Raw genomic sequence first — 21,962 nt, 5'->3', positions numbered from 1 at the left:
GTTTTTAAGTTTTAACAAGTAAAAATAGTTTTTCAGATCACACAGTACTGCGAGGTAAGATAAGGAGCATTTTGAAAACCAGTTGTCAGAAATGTGCTGAAGTTTAACGAGAATTAGAAATTGAAATCATTTTCAGCTCATACAGTAGTTGGAGGTTAGTGGGGTGTTTTTAATACTGTAGGTAGTGACACGGGTGCTTTGATGTTTAGATAAAAATAATTGGAGACTCAAGGAGGAGCTGGACAGAAGATCCAAATCACAGTGGAATGCATTCTTTTCTCCTGTGATATTGCGATGCGTATGTACTTCATATGTGTCTTGAGCATATATATCACGATAATTGTGACGTAATAAAGGAAAGAACAAATGAGTTCACAGCTTTGGACTGTATTGGGAAGGTGTTTTACGAGTTCCCCATTGTTTAAATGCTCTCTTGATCTCTGTGACAGGAAGGGAACATGGTGACTCGTATGATCAACTCCATGCTAAAGTACGGTTACGAGTACCTGGGTAACACAGGCCGTCTCGTTATCACACCTCTCACTGACAGGTGTTACAGGTAAGCTCATCTTGCAGGATCAGGAAGTTACTTATAACCTTAATAGTACGTGGGAAGGCCTTTCAGCAACCTGTGGATGGTCATGAGTTTCCCAGGCTCTGCCTGGTTTCCTCCCACCATAATGCTGACTGCCATTGTATAAGTGAAATATTCTTGAGTACGGCATAAAACACCAATGAAATAAATGAATAAATATAACCTTAATACATTGCAAGGGAAATGGAGGACTGACTGTGTCTATAAACTTAATATATACATGTAGGTAGTAATCTTTAGTGCTTGGCAGGTACAATTTGCCAGCAACCTGTGGATTTCCCTAGTTCTGCCCAGTTTTCTTCCACCATAATTTTGGCCGTCATTGTATATAAGTGATATATTCTTGAGTACGCCATAAATCTCCAATGAAATTAAATAAATATATATTGGGATAGATAGAGAAGGAAGGTGGGCACCTTGCTATTATCACAGGAGGACAGTGGAATGTCAGCCTTATGTGAGCATCATTGACATGGGTTGGTATAGCAGGACTTTTCCAGTGTGACTACCAAATTATGAACCCTCGTTATGTTTTGTTGGTTTCTAGTCTGTTCAAACCTTTTCCTTAAGTTTCCCACTTCGTATGTTTTTTTCTCATAAGCCAGACATTTTCTTTGTAATGTACAAAATATATCTTCATTTTCTCCAAGTGAACACAACTGCTATTCTTTCTCAGTGTTGTTTGACCTTTAACCTTCAGGACCTTGTTTGGTGCTCTTCACCTTCACTTGGGAGGGGCTCCAGAGGGACCTGCCGGTACAGGAAAAACAGAGACAACCAAAGATTTGGCCAAAGCTGTCGCCAAGCAGTGTGTTGTTTTCAACTGCTCAGACGGCTTGGATTACATTGCTCTCGGAAAATTCTTCAAGGTATTGTACATTTGGTTTAGGAGAAAATAACATTCCGTATTGTTCATATTTTCAGTTCTTCCACTTCATCTTGAAGCCAGTAGCATTTCTAAGGATGACCCTCCTCCCCCACTTCCCCTACCATCACAGTGGCTAATGAACACTTAAAACATTTCAACTCAATGCTTTGTATTTTCTCATTGTCAGATAATGCATTCCTTTCTTGCTTAATTTGGAAATTGACTTAACCATTATTAGATTGTGGCTAAAGCTTTATGGAGCAAGGCACTTAAAAAGTTTATTTTATGTCAAAAAAAAATAAACTGTGCTTTTTAGCTAAATTTACAGCACATATTTGGTAGGTTAGTTTATGACATAAATTCTGCTCTTTTCTCCCCAGGGTTTGGCTTCTTGTGGAGCCTGGTCGTGTTTTGATGAGTTTAACAGAATTGACTTGGAAGTCTTGTCTGTGGTTGCTCAACAGATTCTTACCATTCAGAGAGGTATAACACCAGAAAATACTTCCGTACAATGCATTGCTGCTTAAACCGTTAGCATTTTGTTTTGGATAAGAATTAATGAATGTTCAGAGGAGGGCGTAACATTTATGACTGGAGACAAAAACTGAATTCTCAGTTTTAATTTTCAATTTTCAAAACAGATTGTGAAATATACCATGATGCAGTCAGGTAGCTACAGGTTCTGTTTAATTTGAAGAACATGTTTTCTGAAGAACATATAGCGTTGACTGACACAAATCACTGCTGAAGTCTAACTCTTCACACTCCTGTGATGGCTTTTGCAGCTAGCACATTAGGGTATCTGTCACTCAAGCGATATTGCAGGAAATAATTTTTAAAATAAAAAAATATTTTTTTTTTTTGCAGTGGAGTCAAAGAATAAATCGTTCATATTTTTGTTGTTGTTGTTGTGTAGGTATTAGTGCTGGAGCTGACACGCTGCTGTTTGAAGGGACGGAGATTCGCCTTGATCCCACCTGCTCCGTCTTCATCACCATGAATCCCGGTTATGCTGGACGCTCAGAGCTTCCCGATAACCTCAAGGTAAGTATCACTTACGATGGTCTCTTCAAATGAACGTCAGCTCACTCAGCTCAGAACCTTTTCTCTATGCTGCCTTTCACTGCTGATTTTAAATGTTCAAGTGTCTGTTAGGCCCCACATACATAATGTTATAATTCATCAAAATATTCTGTATGTATTTTCTGTATTTTACTCAAAATTCTGTATGTAAAAATGGACTTTCATAAACACATAATGGTCCAGGTTGATGCCCACTTATGTATGTCTCTGTACACCTATCATTACGCATTCAATGCATGTCAAGTTTTCATTCCCCCACAGGCGTTGTTCCGTACGGTGGCCATGATGGTGCCTGACTACGCCCTCATTGCGGAGATCTCGCTGTACTCTTGCGGGTTCGTCAGTGCTCGACCGCTGTCAGTGAAGATCGTAGCTGTGTACAGACTGTGCTCAGAACAGCTGTCCTCACAACATCACTATGATTACGGAATGAGGGCCGTCAAATCAGTGCTCACAGCAGCTGGTAATCTCAAGGTCAGCTCGACATTCAAACATAATTCAAATCTAAAATATAAGCAGGTTAATGTTTTTTCAGATTCATGTAATTTATACCTTTTTTTTTCTGGTTAAATTTATGTTTTGGATCATGGATAAGAGCTTTGCATAGGTAATGATATGACATGGAAGGGTGTAAAAGTGTTAAAGAATTCACAGTAATGGACCTACATTATCTGTACTTCTTATCCTCCTCTTTTGAACAGAGAATGGGTATTTTATAACGATTGCTTTTTGCTGATTGTACTTGGCTTAGTTTTTTACGTTTAAATGCGGTAACTGTGAGTTCAAGTCCAGCTCATGCTGGCTTCCTCTCCAGCCATATATGGGAAGGTCTGCCAGCAACCTGCAGATGGCCGTGGGTTTCTGCCAGGTTCTGCCCGGTTTCCACCCACCATAATGCTGGCCACCGTTGTATAAGTGAAATATTCTTAAGTACATCGTAAAACACCAATCAAATAAATAAGTAAAAGTTAACTCACACTGAACAGTGTAGGGCATAGTAAAATTTGTTTGTGTCTGTGATTGAAATTTTCAGCTCAAATACCCTGAAGAGGATGAAGACATTCTCATGTTACGTTCCATCATCGACGTCAACTTACCGAAATTCTTGAACCACGACCTGCCGTTGTTCCACGGTATCACTTCTGATCTCTTCCCCGGAATCAAACTCCCTACCCCCGACTATGAAGTCCTGAATGCAGCTGTCAAGGAAAACTGTGAAAAGATGAATCTACAGTGTACAGACTTCTTCCTAGAGAAAATACAGCAGGTACAATATCCCATTACACACATTTATTCAGTAGAGGTGTTTTGAGTTCAATGGGGGTGTTTTGAGTTCAGTTGAGCTGTTTTGAGTTAAAGTTTGTTAAAATTGCTAAAGTTTTCCTGTGCCATGTGACCTGTCAGAAATGTTAGGCAACTTTTTTTAATTACATATGCTTTAACATGGGCGTCTGAAAAGTTTCATGGAAAATTATTTGAAGTAAACGAATTATGGCGATAATTGAGGAACTGACCATTTGTGAACTTCTGAAGTTCGTGAAGGAAAAGGGCATCGTTTGTGCCCCCAGATGATCAGTAATTCAGTTTTAGCCAAAGTTGACAAACACTTTTCAAAGATTTCGATCTCAAAACTCCCCTATTGTCATGGGGAAAAGATTCGTGGCCAAGCGGTTAAGGAGATTTTGCATCATGGCTTAGCCGCTTTTTTTTGTGATCTATGAGACAATGATTGTGTGTCACGGCTTCATGATTGTTGTGTGTTTCAGATCTATGAGTTAATGATTGTGCGTAATGGCTTCATGATTGTTGTGTGTTTCAAATCTATGAGACGATGATTTTGAGTAGCGGCTTCATGATTGTTGTGTGTTTTAGATCTATGAGACGATGATTTTGAGTAGCGGCTTCATGATTGTTGTGTGTTTCAAATCTATGAGACGATAATTTTGAGTAGCGGCTTCATGATTGTTGTGTGTTTTAGATCTATGAGACGATGATTTTGAGTAGCGGCTTCATGATTGTTGTGTGTTTTAGATCTATGAGACGATGATTTTGAGTAGCGGCTTCATGATTGTTGTGTGTTTCAAATCTATGAGACGATAATTTTGCGTAGCGGCTTCATGATTGTTGTGTGTTTCAAATCTATGAGACGATAATTTTGAGTAGCGGCTTCATGATTGTTGTGTGTTTTAGATCTATGAGACGATGATTTTGAGTAGCGGCTTCATGATTGTTGTGTGTTTTAGATCTATGAGACGATGATTTTGAGTAGCGGCTTCATGATTGTTGTGTGTTTCAAATCTATGAGACGATAATTTTGCGTAGCGGCTTCATGATTGTTGTGTATTTTAGATATATGAGATGATGATTGTGCGTCACGGCTTCATGATTGTTGGAGAACCTTTTGGAGGGAAGACCATGGCTTACAGAGTGTTGGCTGCAGCTCTTGGTGACATTCATGAGAAGGTAGTGTAACGATTGGTTAATTTTTATCAATAATCTCCTGAGAGTACTAGTGGTACATGGTTTGTATTAAAAGGATGACTCCATATAGTGGTATTATCACAACATATAATGCAAAAACATTTTTGCTTTGATTTCTTTTCACTTTTCAGAGGATTAATTAGCTTGGACGAATATATTGGTAGAATTCACAAGGCATGTCTTTCCAACAGTGAAAACAAATTTTAAAGTACTTGTAGTTCTAGGCTTAACCTTTTCATTGACTCACTCATTTAAAATAGCTGATGACTTCCTGACCAATGAGTAAAGGTTTTGCAGCAATCTACAGATGGTTGTGGTTTCCCTCTGGACTTCCTCCTACCACCATCATTGAAATAAGGAAATATTCTTGAGTCTTTTTTTATAAAACACCAATCAATAAATAAATAAATATACAAAGGCCAAGATATGTCACTGATACTGTTTATTCATGTTGCAGGGACTCATGGAAGAGAACAAGGTCCAATTAACCGTAATCAACCCTAAGGCAATAACTATGGGTCAGCTTTACGGTCAGTTTGACCCTGTGTCCCATGAGTGGTCTGACGGAATCCTGGCCGTCAGCTACAGAGCCTTCGCAACCTCAACGGTAAATTTGTTGTCATATTTTGTTGTCACTGTCCTAGATTTTATTCTCCATGCCATAAAGGATTGTAAGTCAGATATCCTTTATATAAGATGACATGACAATCAACGTCCTGTGCAGTCAGCCTTACAAAGATAATAGGCCCTACATTAAATGACCTAAAATTTTGACTGAATGATGGAAATAAAATATTATTTCTGAAGACAAAATTTAAACAATCTCAGTAGGATGTGATCCTACCTTCCACATCTAAACACATTCCTAAAATTATTAGAACTGGCTAAATCAGGCAAGGTGGGCAACTTAAGTCAGGGACAAAATTTTCGGACATTTTGAGTTAATCAACCAAAGATTCTTCATACACTGACATTTACGTTTTCCCATTTCCCATGGCTGCCTGACAGACCCCAGACAGGAAGTGGCTCATCTTTGACGGCCCTGTTGATGCCATCTGGATTGAGAACATGAACACTGTCCTGGATGACAACAAGAAACTCTGCCTGATGAGCGGAGAGATCATCCAACTGGCCAGCACAACAAACTTGATCTTTGAACCCATGGATCTGGAAGCTGCCTCCCCTGCCACTGTAAGTGTGACCTGCCCTACTCCCCCAGTGTCATTGAAATGGATTAGTCATTGACCTTTGTACGTATTCTTTCTGTTAATTGGATTTGAGCTTTTTGGTTGGAAAAAAAAGTAATGCTTGTCCAAAAAGGTAAATGGGTAAACTTTCAAAGTTGAATTTTAATGGAAAGGGGGATGGGAGAACCTTCCTTGGTCCTAAAGTAATTTGGGCCTAAACTTCTTTGAACTGTACTTCTGTGATGACGTTTTGTGAACAAACTTATAAGGTGTTACTGATGCTTTACAAAAGAACAGTGATCAATCCAGCTTGAACCTGATGGAAGTCCTCCATTATGAAAATGTTTAGATTTGAGTTATTCCCCTTTGTTTGCTCTTCCATCTAGGTGTCTCGTTGTGGTATGATTTACATGGAGCCATCATCCCTGGGCTGGCGACCACTGATGAAGTCCTGGCTCCACCAAATGTCCACAAATGTATCAGACATGCACAAGAGCGTCATCACCGACATGTTTGAGCGATTTATTGATCCATGTCTCTCCCTCCTCAGGAAAGGTGGTGTCAAGGTAAGCAGAAAGTTCTGAAAGAGTGCTTTGTTAACTTTGAGTTTTCTCATCCTAAACTGTAAAAGGGTGTTGTGAGAAATATGCATGTTTTTGGGAATAGTTAAGACATACTCGTGGGGTGGTACAGGTTCACTGGTTTTGTATCGCTAGAACACATCAGGTGTGGCCCATGGACCTGGTGTTAGTGGATTCCTGTCTCACTGTGTGTGCTGCCTTGGTGATTAGCAATGCTATTGTTGCCGTTTGTCCAGTACAAGACCATTAAAGACCATTGTGTTCCACCAATATGGTGACCATTATAGGATTATATATGTATATCTCATGGAAAAGTTTATCAGGGACTTGCCAAAGTTCAGTGGTTTACCTTGGACACTTCCAGTTTCACTCACCCATGAAACTGACTGCCATCTCACAAGTGAAATATCAGCTCTCAACAGCATTCAAATAAATAAAGCATATAAATCATAGCCATGTTTCTTTTGTTTCATGTTCGCTGAGAATAAATTTTCATTATATTTACCCAAATAATTTTAATAGGAACTGTCGCCCACCTCCGACTCTAATGTTGTGAAATCCTGTATGAATCTAATGGACTGCCTGATGGATGAGTTTAACGATGAAGCCAAGATCGCCCAGATGGATGAACGAGAGATAATCTCTTGGCTAGAGGTGGGTGTTGTCCACATTTTTCAGTGATTGTACTTCTTCAACCTTTTTCACATATTAATGCTATATTTATTTAGGCATATTCTGAGGGTAGTACTCAGTGATAAAATTTGCTCTATGTGAAGTTCTGAATTTGACCTTTGTAATTTTGTCAAATTAATGTCCAATTAAAGTTGACCTTTTTTTTTCTTTAAGAAAAGGTGTACATTTACCATATTTGTGTACATTGCTTTAGTCTCATTGTGTAAGCCATTTTTTTTTTTCTTCAGAGCATCTTCTTCTTTGCGTTGACCTGGTCTGTGGGTGGAACAAGTTCTATTGAAGGCCGTATCAAGTTTGACAAGCTCATCCGAGAGCTCATGGGCGTAAGTTGATAAATCTCATTTTGTAAACACGTAGTTACATTGCAGATTATATTGAGTAACAGTTGAAGTAAGCATATCCTTAATGATCATAAATTTTGTCCGTGACTAACTTGCCCATTTTTCCTGATTCGGAGAGGTCTAATGAGTTTAGAAAGGTGTTCTGAGGTTTGCTAGGAACATGGGATGATATTCTGCTGGAAAAGTTTCAGCACCAAAAATAATGTTTTGTGACATTTATTTGCCAATAAAATACATTTTTTGTGGATGAAATTTTAGGTTATTTAGGGTATACATGGAGATGAAGTCTGTGGTTGAGTGGTTAACACCTTAGTAGAACAGTGTCACACATGGTGTGGGTTCAAACTTGGACGGGGCATGTGCAGATTCGTGTGCTCTTACTGTTCGTCATCAGTAAGGCTGCAGGCTCAAATCCAGCTCTTGCTGTCTTGGCTGCGTCTTTACATTTGGAGATTTCAGTACAAGTAAAGATCGGTGGTTTACCTTGGGCACACATACATGTGACTGACATTGCAAAATTGCAGAAATTTAAAGTATGCATTAACAGCAATCAGGTGTATATCTCAATATATATATAAAAATATAACTCAATGATTCAGGGTGGGATGAGTGAGGAGACCCGCATCATGGTGGGCATGACAGAACTGGTGGAGCCCCCGATGAAACCATTCCTTAACCCCTTCCCAGCCAAAGGACTCATCTACGAGTACAAATTTATCAAAGACGTAAGTACACGCAAAACTATACTTGTAAACATATTTCCTATCAGAAGGGGTGTTATTAGTTCTTTTAGAAAGAACGATGGTGAGAATATTTTTTTCTTTTAAATTGCTGTGAAAAGAGTTTGGTCTAGATCACAACCAAAATGTGTTGAATTGATTCTTGGCCCAAGGCCAAGTTGTGCACAAAATAACTTTTTATCAAACAAATTTATTAACACAGCATAAATAAAGAAAACAACATGGCTCATAGAGAGAAATTTAAATGAAAACTTGAGAAAAAAATGAATGCGAATGAAGTGAACAAAACTGAATTGCTGCAAAGATGCTTTACACCTGTGACAACTCATTCTAAAATTTCAACCCTTAAACATTTACTGTACTAAAATGAGAAAATACAAAATCATTATTTCTTATGTGGGTAGAAACGCTATCTGCTTGACAGGGGTAATACTCAGTGACACCATTTTTCCTTCAGGGTGCTGGTAGATGGTCCAGCTGGCTTGATGACATCAAAGATGCCCCGCCCATTCCTAAGGACGCCCTGTTTAATGAGATCATCGTGCCGACTGTGGACACAGTGCGTTACACGTACATCCTTAACTTGCTGGTCACTCACCAGAAGAGTGCGCTGTATGTCGGCCCCACAGGAACGGGAAAAAGTTGTTACATTACTGTAAGTTTTGAAAAAAAGCATTTTCTTGACTCTTTTATAGTTTGTTACATTTGTCTTTGAATCTGTTTTACTCATTTGGGTATTAATGAGTTTAATGTGTCTCATATTGTCCATATATAGCTTTTCATGTATGTGAAAAGCATACATACACAACTCGAGCATTTCTTTTTGATAGACATCGCACCTTCAAAAGGATATGGATCAATTCTGATACTGCCAAAATGATAACTAATGATGTTCAGCAACATAAACAAGGGATCCCACAGATGATACAACATTAATTATCACTTACCAATTCAAGTAAACATAACACATGCCATTTTTACACCAGTACTACTTGTTTACCTAGCTGAACAAAGTGTCCTATATTTTCATCACAAGTAAATATAACACGTCCCTTTTTGACCAGGACTCTTCATTTTTTGTTTGTGTCCTAAATTTTCAGTACAAGTAAACCTATCACATGCCACTTTTTTTACCAGTATTATTTGTTGAATAAGCTGAACAAGGTGTCCTACATTTTTACCACAAGTAAATATAACTCATCACTTTTTGACCAGGACTGTTCATATTCAGCTTGTGTCCTAAATTTTCAGTACAAGTAAACCTAACACATGCCACTTTTTTACCAGGACTGTTTGTTTTCAGTTTGTGTCCTACGTTCCTAGCACAAGCAAACTTATAAAGCATTATACTGTGTTTCTTTTTCAGGACTTTCTGTTGAACAAGCTGGACAAAGATGCATACAAACCTAACATCATCAACTTCTCTGCTCAGACCAGTGCTAACCAGACACAGAACATGATCATGTCCAAACTTGACAAGCGGAGGAAGGGCGTCTTTGGTCCTCCGCTCGGCAAGAAAGCTGTAAGAAGTTATTTGTGACATTCTGCTCCTGCCTTGTTTTCTTAATTGTTAGGCTAGCTTTAATTGTTGCTTTAAGGGCAGAATAAATATTTTTTCAATGTTGGAGTATGTTTTGAAAATAAAAATTGTAAGACATATTTTATGAACATCTAGATCAGACAAAATAAAAATGTGGATTTTCAGTTTTTACTTTATCTCCTTTTTTTGAATTTTTTAGTGTCGGTAATTGGTAAAGCACAAAAAAAATTTGTTTTGCTTTACATTGAAATGAAAACGGAAAGTCAGATTGCCTAATAAGTGCATGGTGTACTCGGTACAGGGGCCGATTGAACAAAGCCAGTTTTGACTTGTGTCAAATATTAGATTGAAACACTTCTTTTTGGAGTTAAAATTGTATGACTGTATTATCTCTGCCTTTTAGTGGATTAGAATTGTATGATTCTATTGCCTTTAGATTGTGTTTGTGGATGACCTGAACATGCCGTCACGTGAGACGTACGGTGCTCAGCCTCCCATAGAACTGCTGCGACAGTGGCAGGATCACTGGAACTGGTATGATCTCAAAGAAACGACAGCCATCAAACTGATTGACATTCAGCTGATAGCGGCCATGGGACCCCCGGGTGAGTGCAACAACCACGACAGTGATGAGGATAGGATTTGATTGCAACACGTGACAGATAAGGTTTCAAGTATGGCTTTTGCTGAACTCAAGATTATGTCACTTAATCCACACTATTTGGGTGTGTGGTTGGAGGAAAAAACTTATTTTTGCAGTATCCGACAACCCCCTGACACAAGGCCAGGGCTGAGTGCAATTACTGCACTGACTCTGTGTGTGAAGGCACTGTTAATTGTGATTCCTTTTTGTCATATTGCTTTGTACTTATGAGTTAAGCGGATTTAGTGTAATTTGTCTGAATTGTTTCTGTGATCATCATACATTGTACTGCTTGTCAACTAAGTTTGGCCTCTCCTCTTTAAGTCAAGTCTGTTGCTGAAGTCATCGTTTTCTTCTTCTCTTTGCCACCAGGTGGAGGTCGTAACCCTGTGACCCCACGCTTCCTGCGTCATTTCAACACCGTGACCATCAACGAGTTTGATGATGATACCATGATCACTATTTTCAGGAGAATTATGGACTGGCATATCTCTGCTCAGTGAGTAGCCAACCTAGAACATTGTCAGCGGGGAGGGTGGGGGGGCTCCGTGGCTCAGTTGGTGAGCGCTGCCGTCATAGAAGTGAAATATTCTTGAGTACAGCATAAAACACCAATCAAATAAATAAATAAATAACCATTGTCAGCATAAAAACCGACGCTTCAGACAACTCAGATCAACACTTAATAAAAGCATGTGAACAGATTAGACAATGTTTGGCGAGGATTACAAAATATAAAACCAGGTAAGGTATCATGTAATCCAAGCCATGCTTCATCTAACTCACTTAGCCTTGAATTTGAGGCTTCTGTGTGAAAAGCCTTCTGATAAAATAAAGATCTCATATATGCGTGTAGTAGTGCATAGTACATGCTTAAAGCAGTTTCTCCGGCAAGAGAATTTAAATAACCCTTGATGAAGTTTCATGAAATAGAATATGTAAGTGATGTTTTGGCATAATATTAAAAAATTTACACTATTTGACTTTTTCAGTGAAAAGTGTTAGGTTGTTTTAATTATCCTCTAATTCAATCATTGCCCTTGTTTTGTTTCCCACAGGGGTTTCTCTAATGACTTTAAGCCATGCATAGACCAGGTGGTAAATGGCACCCTACAGGTGTACAAAGAGTCCATGGTTAACCTGCTGCCAACCCCAGCCAAGTCCCACTACCTGTTCAACCTGCGTGACTTCAGCCGTGTGGTCCAGGGGGTGCTGCTGTCCCTCCCAGAGACCATGGAGGACCCAGGCTCCATGAAGAGGCTCTGGGTACATGAGGTAACTCAACAATATATTAAAGATCTTTACACAAAAACAAATCAGTCAATCTTTAACAAAAGTTTTTGCCGGCAAACAAATTAATCCGTTGAAATGTTTTGAACAAAAGCTGTTTGCCGACAAACACATTAATTGGCTTGAGGTAAAATTATATGATTTTTCAAATTTTTCAAATTTTTCAGATCTTTCAAACATATTATTGCAGTTTTGCTCATGGATAATAAAATTGCAAACTTATTTCCTGCAACTCTGAGTGACATAAATTTGCTTCGTTCAGGTGTTCCGAGTATACTATGATCGTCTGGTAGACGACGGCGATCGTGACTGGCTCTTCAACTACGTCCGCGAAGTGACAAAGTCTAAACTGCGTGAAGACTTTGACCAGCTCTTCATCCACCTGGACTCGAACGACGATGGCAAAGTCACGGAGGATGATCTTCGCAGTTTGATGTTCTGCGATTTCACCGACCCTAAATCTGACAAGAACCACTACGTGGAGGTGCGAGACCTGGAGCAGCTGCGACATGTGGTGGAGGGCTTCCTGGATGAGTTTAACAATATCAGCAAGAAGCCCATGAACCTTGTGCTTTTCAGGTGAGGCTTGTGAGAACATTGAGACAATCAATCTTGTTTTGGTTAAGGCAACACCAACTTAAATTGCTGTTTTATAGGCATAATATATCCTTTTTGGAAATTGGAGGAGGGCGTAGTAATGAAAATAAATCTTAAAAATCATCTAATTTGTGAGAAATATGAGCTGTCCCAGCTATTTTCTTTGTTAAAGTCATATTTACATGATCAGAAAGCTTTGACAAAAAAATAAAAAGAAAAGTAAATTCATGAAAAATATGATGGTCGAAACAAAATAAAAAGATGGATTTTCACTTTTATTTGTATTACATTTTTGGATTTTTTAATGTCAGCAATCCTGTAAAAAAACACAGTGTAAAATTTGTCTTACCTTAGTCACACAGTGCTCTTGTCGAGTTGACAGGTCAATTTAAGCAAATCAGCTGAAAGTAAAATATGCACTAATTTAGCCATTTGTGAACAGATCACATCATCTGAATGCAGCTTGTGAAATAGACAAATCCTGTATTTATTCGTTGACAAACTGACCATGGTACCGTGTGGACCCAGCTTTAGGCCCCTCTGTTGATGTACATCTTGTTAATGAATTCATGTGTCAGTCTGATGTAAAGTCCACACAGATTTTTTGTGCCAGAGGAATTCTTAGCCAAATGCAAATTTATTCATTCATAGGTTTGCTATAGAGCATGTGTCAAGAATCTCCCGAATCCTTAAACAGCCCAGAAGCCACGCCCTCCTTGTTGGAGTGGGCGGGTCTGGGCGTCAATCTCTGACTCGATTGGCAGCTCACATGGCTGACTACGAAGTTGCACAGGTATGAACTTTAACCTTGTCTCCTGACGTAGAACTCATCAGCATTATTTCTAAAAAAATTAGGTTTTTTTATTTGATATTAAATTTAATTGATTTTCATTGCATTTCATTTTCCAATACACTAATGAAAATTGTTTTAGTAGAAAGGTAAAAGTGGATTTTTTTATTGAAAAAATAAGTAAAATGGGGATATCTTTTCTCAGTATTGTGCTCCAAAGAAAAATGATGATCTTGAAAAAAAAAAAAAAAAAGAAAGAAGAGAGAAAAATTTACTGACTGCCTTGCTGTACCCAGGTGGAGATTGGTAAGAGTTACACATCAGTGGAATGGCGAGAAGATCTGAAGACAATCCTGAGGAAATCCACCGAGACAGACAACCACATGGTCTTCCTCTTCTCTGACACACAGGTATGGTATATCCGTTATATAAAGGACGGCAGAATACCATATGTATGCAAGTGAAAGATTATTCATGTCCGGCTCTTACTTGAACAGTGTTTACGGTACTCAGCTGCCTCTGTGCAGTTTTATAATGACATGTCCATGATGACAAACAATTTGTATTCTGGTCAATTCAAGGTGTTCTTTGGAGGAATTACATAACATAAAGGAACTACATTTTACGTGAGTAAACTGGCTTTGGTGCACTCTCAGCAATGTCCCACCTTTACATCTGAAAGATCGTTCTTTCTGTGTCATTTAATGACTTTCTGCTGATAGATCAAGCAAGAATCCTTCCTGGAAGACATCAATAACCTGTTGAATGCAGGCGAAGTGCCGAACCTCTACCCACTGGATGAGAAACAGGAGATCTGCGAGAAAATGAGGCAGATTGACAGGTCAGTGTTACCATTACATGGTGAAGTTATTGTATGGTACAGACAAAAAATGTGTACGTGAATAGGTGAATATTTATCAACACTATGATTTTGCTGCTTGTTTGTAATAAAACTACTTGGTTATGTTTTTGTGTTTGGTTAACAGTCAGCTGTATATGTCACTCTGGCCGTCAGTCAGTCAATCAGTCAGTGTAATTTTTGACATCCTGTGTTTTAACAAGGATTATTCATTTAACTTTTACTGGCCCCGATAGCAGAGTCAGTAGAGCATCCACTTTGGGAGGCGTTAGATCCAAGGTCAATCCTGGATCGAGTCGCACCTATGATTTTAAAAGAGGACGTTGTAACTTCCTCATTTGGCGTTCAGCATGAAGGGGAAAGTGCAACGACTTGTTGACCCATATCAGTATATTGGCTTGGGCGGGGGCGGCTTACTTGCCTTTGGTAAGGCATCTCAGTGAAGCAGCACTAAATAAAAGAGCGGTGGAAATCCCTCCTGCAACAAAGGAGGCACATTACATGCACTCTAAGGTTTCCTTCATGGTCATATGACTGAAAAATTGTTGAGTACGACTTTAAAACCTCAAGCACTCACTCGCTCACTCATTTAACTTTTAAAAATGTGGGGTTTTTATCCAAAAAATCAACATTTTGCAAGATCTATCGCGAATTCAACAAAAAATATTGGCCTAATATTAAAACAAATACTTTGTATAATTTTGCTCAACATTTCATTTCTAGACAAAGAGACAAGGCTAAGCAGACTGATGGCTCCCCTGTAGCTCTCTTTAACTTCTTCATCCAGCGTGTCCGAGATCAACTTCATGTAGTGCTCGCCATGAGCCCCATTGGTGACGCTTTCCGCACCCGACTGCGAAAATTCCCCTCTCTCGTCAACTGCTGCACGATTGATTGGTTCCAGGTATGTCACATGATGAGGATGTTTTGGGGGATTCTGATCATTTTTAATCTGGTCTCCACACAGGAGACCTTTCCCACACAAAGGCAACTCTGGGCTAATCTGGATAGACTTTTTGTTTTCTTGCAGTCATTTATTTATTTATTTGATTGGTGTTTTACACCGTGCTCAAGAATATTTCACTTATACGACGCCAGCCAACATTGTCTCTTGCAATGAATGATGTCACATCTATTAATACCAGTTTACCCGTGAAACATCGCCAAACATTTTTTTTTTCATCTAAATTGATAATTCTTTTTTTTTTCATAAGTGCTACGGTCTGAGACATACTGTACTAGGGAGTAGAGTTGATTTGCATGAAAATAATTTACTTGGCATGTCATTTATACCCTTTAGCAGATACGAATGATTTTCAATTTTCACTGCTGTACTTATAATAAAATTTCATAACATTCATTCTCTTACAGTCATGGCCTGAAGATGCTCTGCAGGCTGTGGCCACACGCTTCTTGGCTGAGATTGAGATGGAGGAGCAGGAGAAAGCAGGTTGTATTAACATGTGTCGCGACTTCCACACTACGACGCGCGAGGTGTCTGAGCGCTTCCTGAACGAGCTGGACCGGCACAATTACGTCACGCCGACGTCTTACCTGGAGCTGATTAATACCTTCAAGACACTCCTAAACCTCAAGAGAGAGTAAGTTGACCAAAACACACACACACAAAAAAAACCCCACTACTTAAAGGATGAGGTAGTTAGGGAACATTTTGGAGAAATTTGGCGCTAAGTGGAGAATCGTACCATAAGACTTTGATTTCCACTTTTATTAGGTAGGTAATGTTCTTTGGTTCTTTCCTGGGACTGGGGCGTGGCCGGGGTTAAAGGTCCTTATATTTCAGTCTCAAGATCACAAGTGGTACAGGTTCAATGCCGGCCTTGGACAGGGAATTTGTATACTCGCCCACACTGTTCACAGAGCTTTGTTGACACTAAGCTGTTAACAACACTTACATGACCATGTATGTGGTAGGTTTAATATTCGTTAAAGCACACCTGTTTCCTCTACCAATAAAATTTACTGCCATTGCATGTAATGAGTGAAAAAATCTTGATTATGTCTTTTGAAGACAAATCAGATAAACAAACACTACCTTAAACCTATACCACTGATGACAGTCAGTTGCGTATTAAATATTTTTTGAGAGCAAATCTAAATAAAATTCTGAGTTTTTATGAACGTACTTTGTCAGTGAGGTGATGAAGAACAAACGGCGCTACGAGGTGGGTCTGGAAAAGCTGGAGTCTGCAGCATCGCAGGTGGGCGATATGCAGAATGAACTGGAGGCGCTGCACCCCAAGTTGATTGAAGCTGGCAAAGAGGTGGACGAAATCATGGTTATTATTGAGAGAGATTCCGTGGAGGTGGCCCGAAAAGAGAAGGTGTGTGATTTTATGTGCTGTCAGGTTTACACAGTGTTCATTACCAGAATTTCGTGAAAGCTTTAAGTTTCAAAAAAATGATGAACTTCAAAATCTAATTTTTTGTAGAAAATACTGCCGTGGTTTTTGAAAATGTTTAAAAAGTCTAAATTTCATGCTACTAAATCTGCAAGATTTTATTTGTTTGATTGTTTTTCAAATTCTTTGTGAGCTGAGTCTGAAATCTAACATCTCTTCATTCATTGGTCAGATTGTGAAAGCTGACGAGGCCGTAGCCAATGAGCAGGCGACTGCAGCAAAGGCCATTAAGGATGAGTGTGACGCTGATCTGGCTGAAGCTATCCCTGCCCTCAACGCTGCTCTGTCTGCCCTAAACACCCTCACTGCACAGGTCAGTTACACAATTACTTCCCCTCATCTCAACATTTGTGCTGTTGACCTAAAATTTTGTCCATGACAATTGTACATGTATTTCATCTAAAGTTTGGCTTTTCAAGTGAGAGTTGTTTTTTGGGGGGGTTTTTTGGGGTTTTTTTTTGGAGAGGTAGGAGTTTGATCAATTTCTTTTCACAAAAACTTTTAGGCTATTTTGGTGGACTTTTATGGGCCGAACTTTTGGTGATATACTATAATTGACTTTTTTCCCCTTATGTTAAGATTTATATTGCTCCTGGGAACCTGTCATCAAGTGAAATATTTTTGAGTCACATAATGATATAATAGGATGCCCAGCGCACGTGACAGTTGAACTAAAAATTTCTGAAATTTTGTTTTTGTGCCAAAAATCAGCACTTCAGAAATGGTTTTAGAATGAACATTTTCCCTTTAGTTTTGTATTTGTTTGAATGAAGCATGATGACGCTCTCAGCAGAGGTGTTAACATATGTGTGCAGGGGGAGACACTTTTTGCCAGGTAGAAAAAAAAAGGTTCATTTCATCCCCTGTTGAGTGTCACGTTTTTTAGATTGAATCAAATAAATGAAGGCGGTGATTTTAAGTCCGATGGATGATCATGTGACTGGACAATCTTTAAGTATAGTGTGAATCCCAGGCATACATGCATACTAAACCCGATGGCTTTGGGTGTAGGACATCACGGTTGTGAAGACAATGAAGAGCCCCCCGTACGGTGTCAAGCTGGTGCTGGAGGCCGTGTGTGTCCTGAAGGGTATCAAGCCTGAGAGAATCCCTGACCCCGCAGGAACGGGCAAGAAGATAGAGGACTACTGGGGACCGTCTAAACGTATGCTGGGTGACATGAAGTTCCTGGAGTCCCTGCACAATTTTGACAAGGTAGGCAGTGAGAGTAACAATTATAATTAGGTATTATAGGTATTATAATTAGAGGACAACTACCAGTGCATTTATAAGCACCTTAAGAGCAGAACTTTTTCTAAAAAAGTCCCCCACTACAAAGGAAATTGCGGCATGTAGATCCACCAAAAATGTAATGGATTGATACCAATATGTGCCCTGGCAAAGCCAAGCGCAAAGTTTCATTAAAATCTGTTCATTACTGGTCAACAACATCTGGCAGTGGTGAAGAATCATTTTAAAAGGTCCTGGATCAGAACCAAGATTTAGTTCACCAACAAAATGAAAGTGATTTGTGCTTTTGCCAAGCGGTGGATAAAGCTTGTCAAAATCTGTGTATAACTGTCCATGAAAGTGCTGACAGATATTTGATAAAAGTGAAGAAAATTTCAGCAGTATGAGTAGTAAAATTGAATGCAGCTATGCTTGGATTTGTGGAGTGAAAACACACTGTATCCCCACTGTACTCCCAACACTTCAAATAAAAATTGTTAGAAGGTATCCCACTTCTGACACCATTGTAATGTTCAAGAAAGAGTCATTTAGGAATAAGAAAAGATGTAAATAAGAGAAAAACAATCAAAGAAAGGCAATTGTCTGGAATAACAGGTGGAGAATTTTTTTATTTTTGCAGGACAATATTCCTGTTGCAATCATGAAGCAGATTCGTGCTAAATACATGGACAACCCTGACTTTGACCCTGACAAAGTAAAGAACGCCTCCACTGCCTGCGAGGGACTGTGTAAATGGGCACGAGCCATGGAGGTCTATGACAGGTAAGGGAGACAACTCAAAGAAGGGAGTGAACTCTTGACATTCCCATTTAGATGCTGCAAATACACCACTCCTTCTTATGTAACATATTCTTAAATGTGTCCCCCAAATTTTTCATCAAGCTCTTAACACACATCTATACATGCATAGTTTCAACAGTTTCAGTGGATTTTTTCTTCTATGGGCTGAGAGGCTTAGTTATCAGTTTTTGGAGAAAAAATAATTTCTTTTTCTTATGGTATAACACTTTAGAAGTTTCTGATCGAAAACCTCTCCACTTTTAACACACAGGTGAGTAGACCATCAAGAACATATACAGCTGTATACATGTATGTGAAGAGTATTTATAAATGAACTTCATAATCTGAACCTTTTTAAACCCATTCCATCTCAGAGTTGCCAAAGTCGTTGCACCAAAGAAAGAAGCCCTGAAGAAGGCTGAGGGTGAGCTTGCTGTTGCCATGGGAGAATTGGAGAAAAAGCGTGCCTCACTGAAGGAAGTCCAGGACAAGCTGGCCAAGCTTGAGGAAAAGCTGGAATTCAACAAAAAAAAGAAAGCTGACTTGGAGAACCAAGTAGACCTCTGCTCCAAAAAGCTAGACAGAGCAGAACAGTTGATTGGTGGATTGGGTGGAGAGAAAACCAGGTGAGGAGTGGATTTATTTAACCAATCAGATTTGATTGCTTAGACATGTGACAGAGAGGAGAGAAAATTGATTGATGCCAAGATACACAGATTTGCACAACGATAGTAAAATTCCAGCCTATGACAAACAACAACCAAAAGCATATTTGGCAGAGGATAAAGTTTTAATTAATAGACAAATTCTTTTTTTCAGAATTGTATCTGAGCTTTAATTATGTGACCTATAATTTCATCTATAAGTTCATCTTTCCTCCTGATTCAGAAAGTTATGTTGATCACCGTAAGTTTCGTTGGAAGGCAGGATGACCCAATATTTTATGACCTTTATTTGCCTCTGAAAATGCACCTTTTGGGGACAAGAATTTAGGTCCACATATCTACTGTAGTTTTCAAGCAGTTTATTCACTAATGGTTTTACCTTTTCCTTTCCCTGTTCAGGTGGGGTGAGGCTGCTAAGGACTTGGCACAGAAGTACATTAACCTGACGGGAGATGTCTTAGTGTCTTCAGGCATCGTGGCTTACCTGGGAGCTTTCACCTCATCGTTCAGACAGGTGAGCATTATGTGATGGTGTTATGACAAGAAGCAGAAATCAGGTGCTGCTCTACCTAACAAAGTTTTGAAGCTGAACTGAGTTCAGTATTTTTCTGAACTTGAAATTGGTTTTGATGATTCCCTTTTCTTGAGGGTTTTACTTCTGTATTGATGGCCATCGTATGTGAGATATTTTTGACCACAGCACAAAACTCCAATCATTTAAATAAATGAGAAAATACTTGATTCACTTTATAAACATTGGGATAGTGGCATTTCAAGCCTATTAGGTGATTTCAACAAAGCTGAACATTCCTCAATTGCTCAGTTCAGCTCTGGCAGCAACCTGCGGGTGGTTGTGGGTTTCCACCAGCCTCTGCCTGGTTTCCTTCCACCATAATGCTGGCCACCGCCGTATAAGTGAAATATTCTTGAGTTTAGCGTAAAACACCAATCAAATAAATCAAATCAAATTGTTGAATTTCAGGACCAGACAAACCGTTGGATCCACATGGTGAAGGAGAAAGATATTCCGTGTTCAGAGGACTTCTCTTTGATCGGGACTCTGGGTGATGCTGTGAAAATCCGGGCATGGAACATTGCGGGTTTGCCCACAGACAGCTTCTCTGTGGACAATGGTATCATCATCAGGTACAAACCTCATCATGCTGCTTTCATATATATTACTTGGACAGGCAATTTTTGTATTGATCATTAGTGTTGGGGAAAAGACAAGGCATTCAACAGATTTTTCTAAAATATACAAATGAACCTTTGTATTGAACAACAGTGTTTTAGACGATTCCAATGTTCTCACCAGTCAGATGTAAAATATCCAAACAGACCTGTTTTTTGACCATTCATAACGCAACTATGTTAACGTAATTCTCACTGATAATTTTTAAAATATGCAAATGCTGCTATGTATGCACCAATCATGTTGCAGCAACTCCAACCGCTGGCCCCTGATGATTGATCCTCAAGGCCAGGCTAACAAGTGGGTGAAGAACATGGAGAAGGCAAACAACCTGCACATGATCAAACTGAGTGACCAGGACTTTGTGAGGACCCTGGAGAACTGTATACAGTTTGGAACACCCGTACGTATAGAATTCAAATCCAGCCTAAATAGTATTTGGGACTGTTAAGAAAAGGTGTGCAATCCAGTCATATTCCAGACTTCAACCATTCCATTTGTATATTTAGGATCACTCACGACACAAGTATAAATTTATTTTACCATTACTATTCTTTCGTATGTTTGTAATTAAAAAAAAAAATATTCAGGGAATAAATCGTTTTTTTTGTTTTTTTTTGTTTCCAGGTTTTACTTGAGAATGTAGCTGAAGAGTTGGACCCAATCCTGGAGCCTCTTTTACTGAAGCAGACGTTCAAACAGGGAGGCAGTATGTGTATTCGTCTTGGGGACAGTACCATAGAGTACTCACAGGACTTCAAGTTCTACATTACAACCAAGTTGAGGAACCCACATTATCTACCCGAGACCTCTGTTAAGGTAAGTGATCGTGTAACACTATAACTGAGAATTCTATGGAGTACTCACACTACATTGGAAGTGACAGTATTTCTCTTTTTACAGTTTAGTTTCCGTTATTATAAGATAGTTATTAAAAGTTCCAGTTATTGTGATTTTACTGTTCTCATCAGCATGTAAATCAGTTCCTACTGTTACCTCTTGAACAGGTGACCCTCCTTAACTTCATGATCACTCCCGAGGGTCTGGAGGATCAGTTGCTGGGTATTGTTGTCGCCAGAGAGCGTCCCGAACTGGAGGAGGAGAAAAATGCCCTCATCATTCAGAGCGCAGAGAACAAACGGTGAGTAAAAAGGGAGGTAATTGTGCAAAACCCAGCAGGCATCTCTGTAGACTTGCCATGGATAGCCACATTGTGGCTTCATGGTTGCATCAGTACTCATATGCACAACAGATTTTATGCGAGACAAGCTAGGGAACATTGGTCATTAATTTATTCATTTGATTGTTGTTTTATGCCAGGCGGTTTTTGACATGAACAAATTCAGGGAGAGCAGCATATCAC

At 39.2% G+C, this 21,962-nt stretch overlaps 1 protein-coding gene across 1 annotated transcript in view; it reads left to right on the top strand.

The window, feature by feature from the left end:
• Positions 1-21,962, top strand: part of LOC135464797 (dynein axonemal heavy chain 7-like) — a 55,682-nt gene that overhangs the window by 18,250 nt on the left and 15,470 nt on the right. Inside the window, exons 23-56 of the mRNA XM_064742353.1 lie at positions 450-559; positions 1,296-1,464; positions 1,844-1,946; positions 2,380-2,507; positions 2,808-3,020; positions 3,580-3,813; positions 4,896-5,009; positions 5,485-5,634; positions 6,036-6,218; positions 6,601-6,780; positions 7,318-7,449; positions 7,716-7,811; positions 8,429-8,554; positions 9,027-9,224; positions 9,936-10,091; positions 10,546-10,714; positions 11,125-11,251; positions 11,811-12,027; positions 12,305-12,621; positions 13,291-13,432; positions 13,726-13,839; positions 14,152-14,270; positions 15,012-15,192; positions 15,660-15,889; positions 16,444-16,633; positions 16,884-17,024; positions 17,723-17,926; positions 18,582-18,724; positions 19,117-19,368; positions 19,807-19,921; positions 20,390-20,553; positions 20,849-21,002; positions 21,227-21,418; positions 21,607-21,740. Coding sequence (XP_064598423.1) covers positions 450-559; positions 1,296-1,464; positions 1,844-1,946; positions 2,380-2,507; positions 2,808-3,020; positions 3,580-3,813; positions 4,896-5,009; positions 5,485-5,634; positions 6,036-6,218; positions 6,601-6,780; positions 7,318-7,449; positions 7,716-7,811; positions 8,429-8,554; positions 9,027-9,224; positions 9,936-10,091; positions 10,546-10,714; positions 11,125-11,251; positions 11,811-12,027; positions 12,305-12,621; positions 13,291-13,432; positions 13,726-13,839; positions 14,152-14,270; positions 15,012-15,192; positions 15,660-15,889; positions 16,444-16,633; positions 16,884-17,024; positions 17,723-17,926; positions 18,582-18,724; positions 19,117-19,368; positions 19,807-19,921; positions 20,390-20,553; positions 20,849-21,002; positions 21,227-21,418; positions 21,607-21,740 — 5,597 coding nt within the window. The remainder of the gene's footprint in view (positions 1-449; positions 560-1,295; positions 1,465-1,843; positions 1,947-2,379; positions 2,508-2,807; positions 3,021-3,579; positions 3,814-4,895; positions 5,010-5,484; positions 5,635-6,035; positions 6,219-6,600; positions 6,781-7,317; positions 7,450-7,715; positions 7,812-8,428; positions 8,555-9,026; positions 9,225-9,935; positions 10,092-10,545; positions 10,715-11,124; positions 11,252-11,810; positions 12,028-12,304; positions 12,622-13,290; positions 13,433-13,725; positions 13,840-14,151; positions 14,271-15,011; positions 15,193-15,659; positions 15,890-16,443; positions 16,634-16,883; positions 17,025-17,722; positions 17,927-18,581; positions 18,725-19,116; positions 19,369-19,806; positions 19,922-20,389; positions 20,554-20,848; positions 21,003-21,226; positions 21,419-21,606; positions 21,741-21,962) is intronic.

This window comes from Liolophura sinensis, chromosome 4 (assembly GCF_032854445.1).
Source record: "Liolophura sinensis isolate JHLJ2023 chromosome 4, CUHK_Ljap_v2, whole genome shotgun sequence".
Lineage (NCBI taxonomy): Eukaryota > Metazoa > Mollusca > Polyplacophora > Chitonida > Chitonidae > Liolophura > Liolophura sinensis.
The sequence above is the reverse complement of the archived record's forward strand: the minus strand, read 5'-3'. Positions and strand labels throughout refer to the sequence as shown.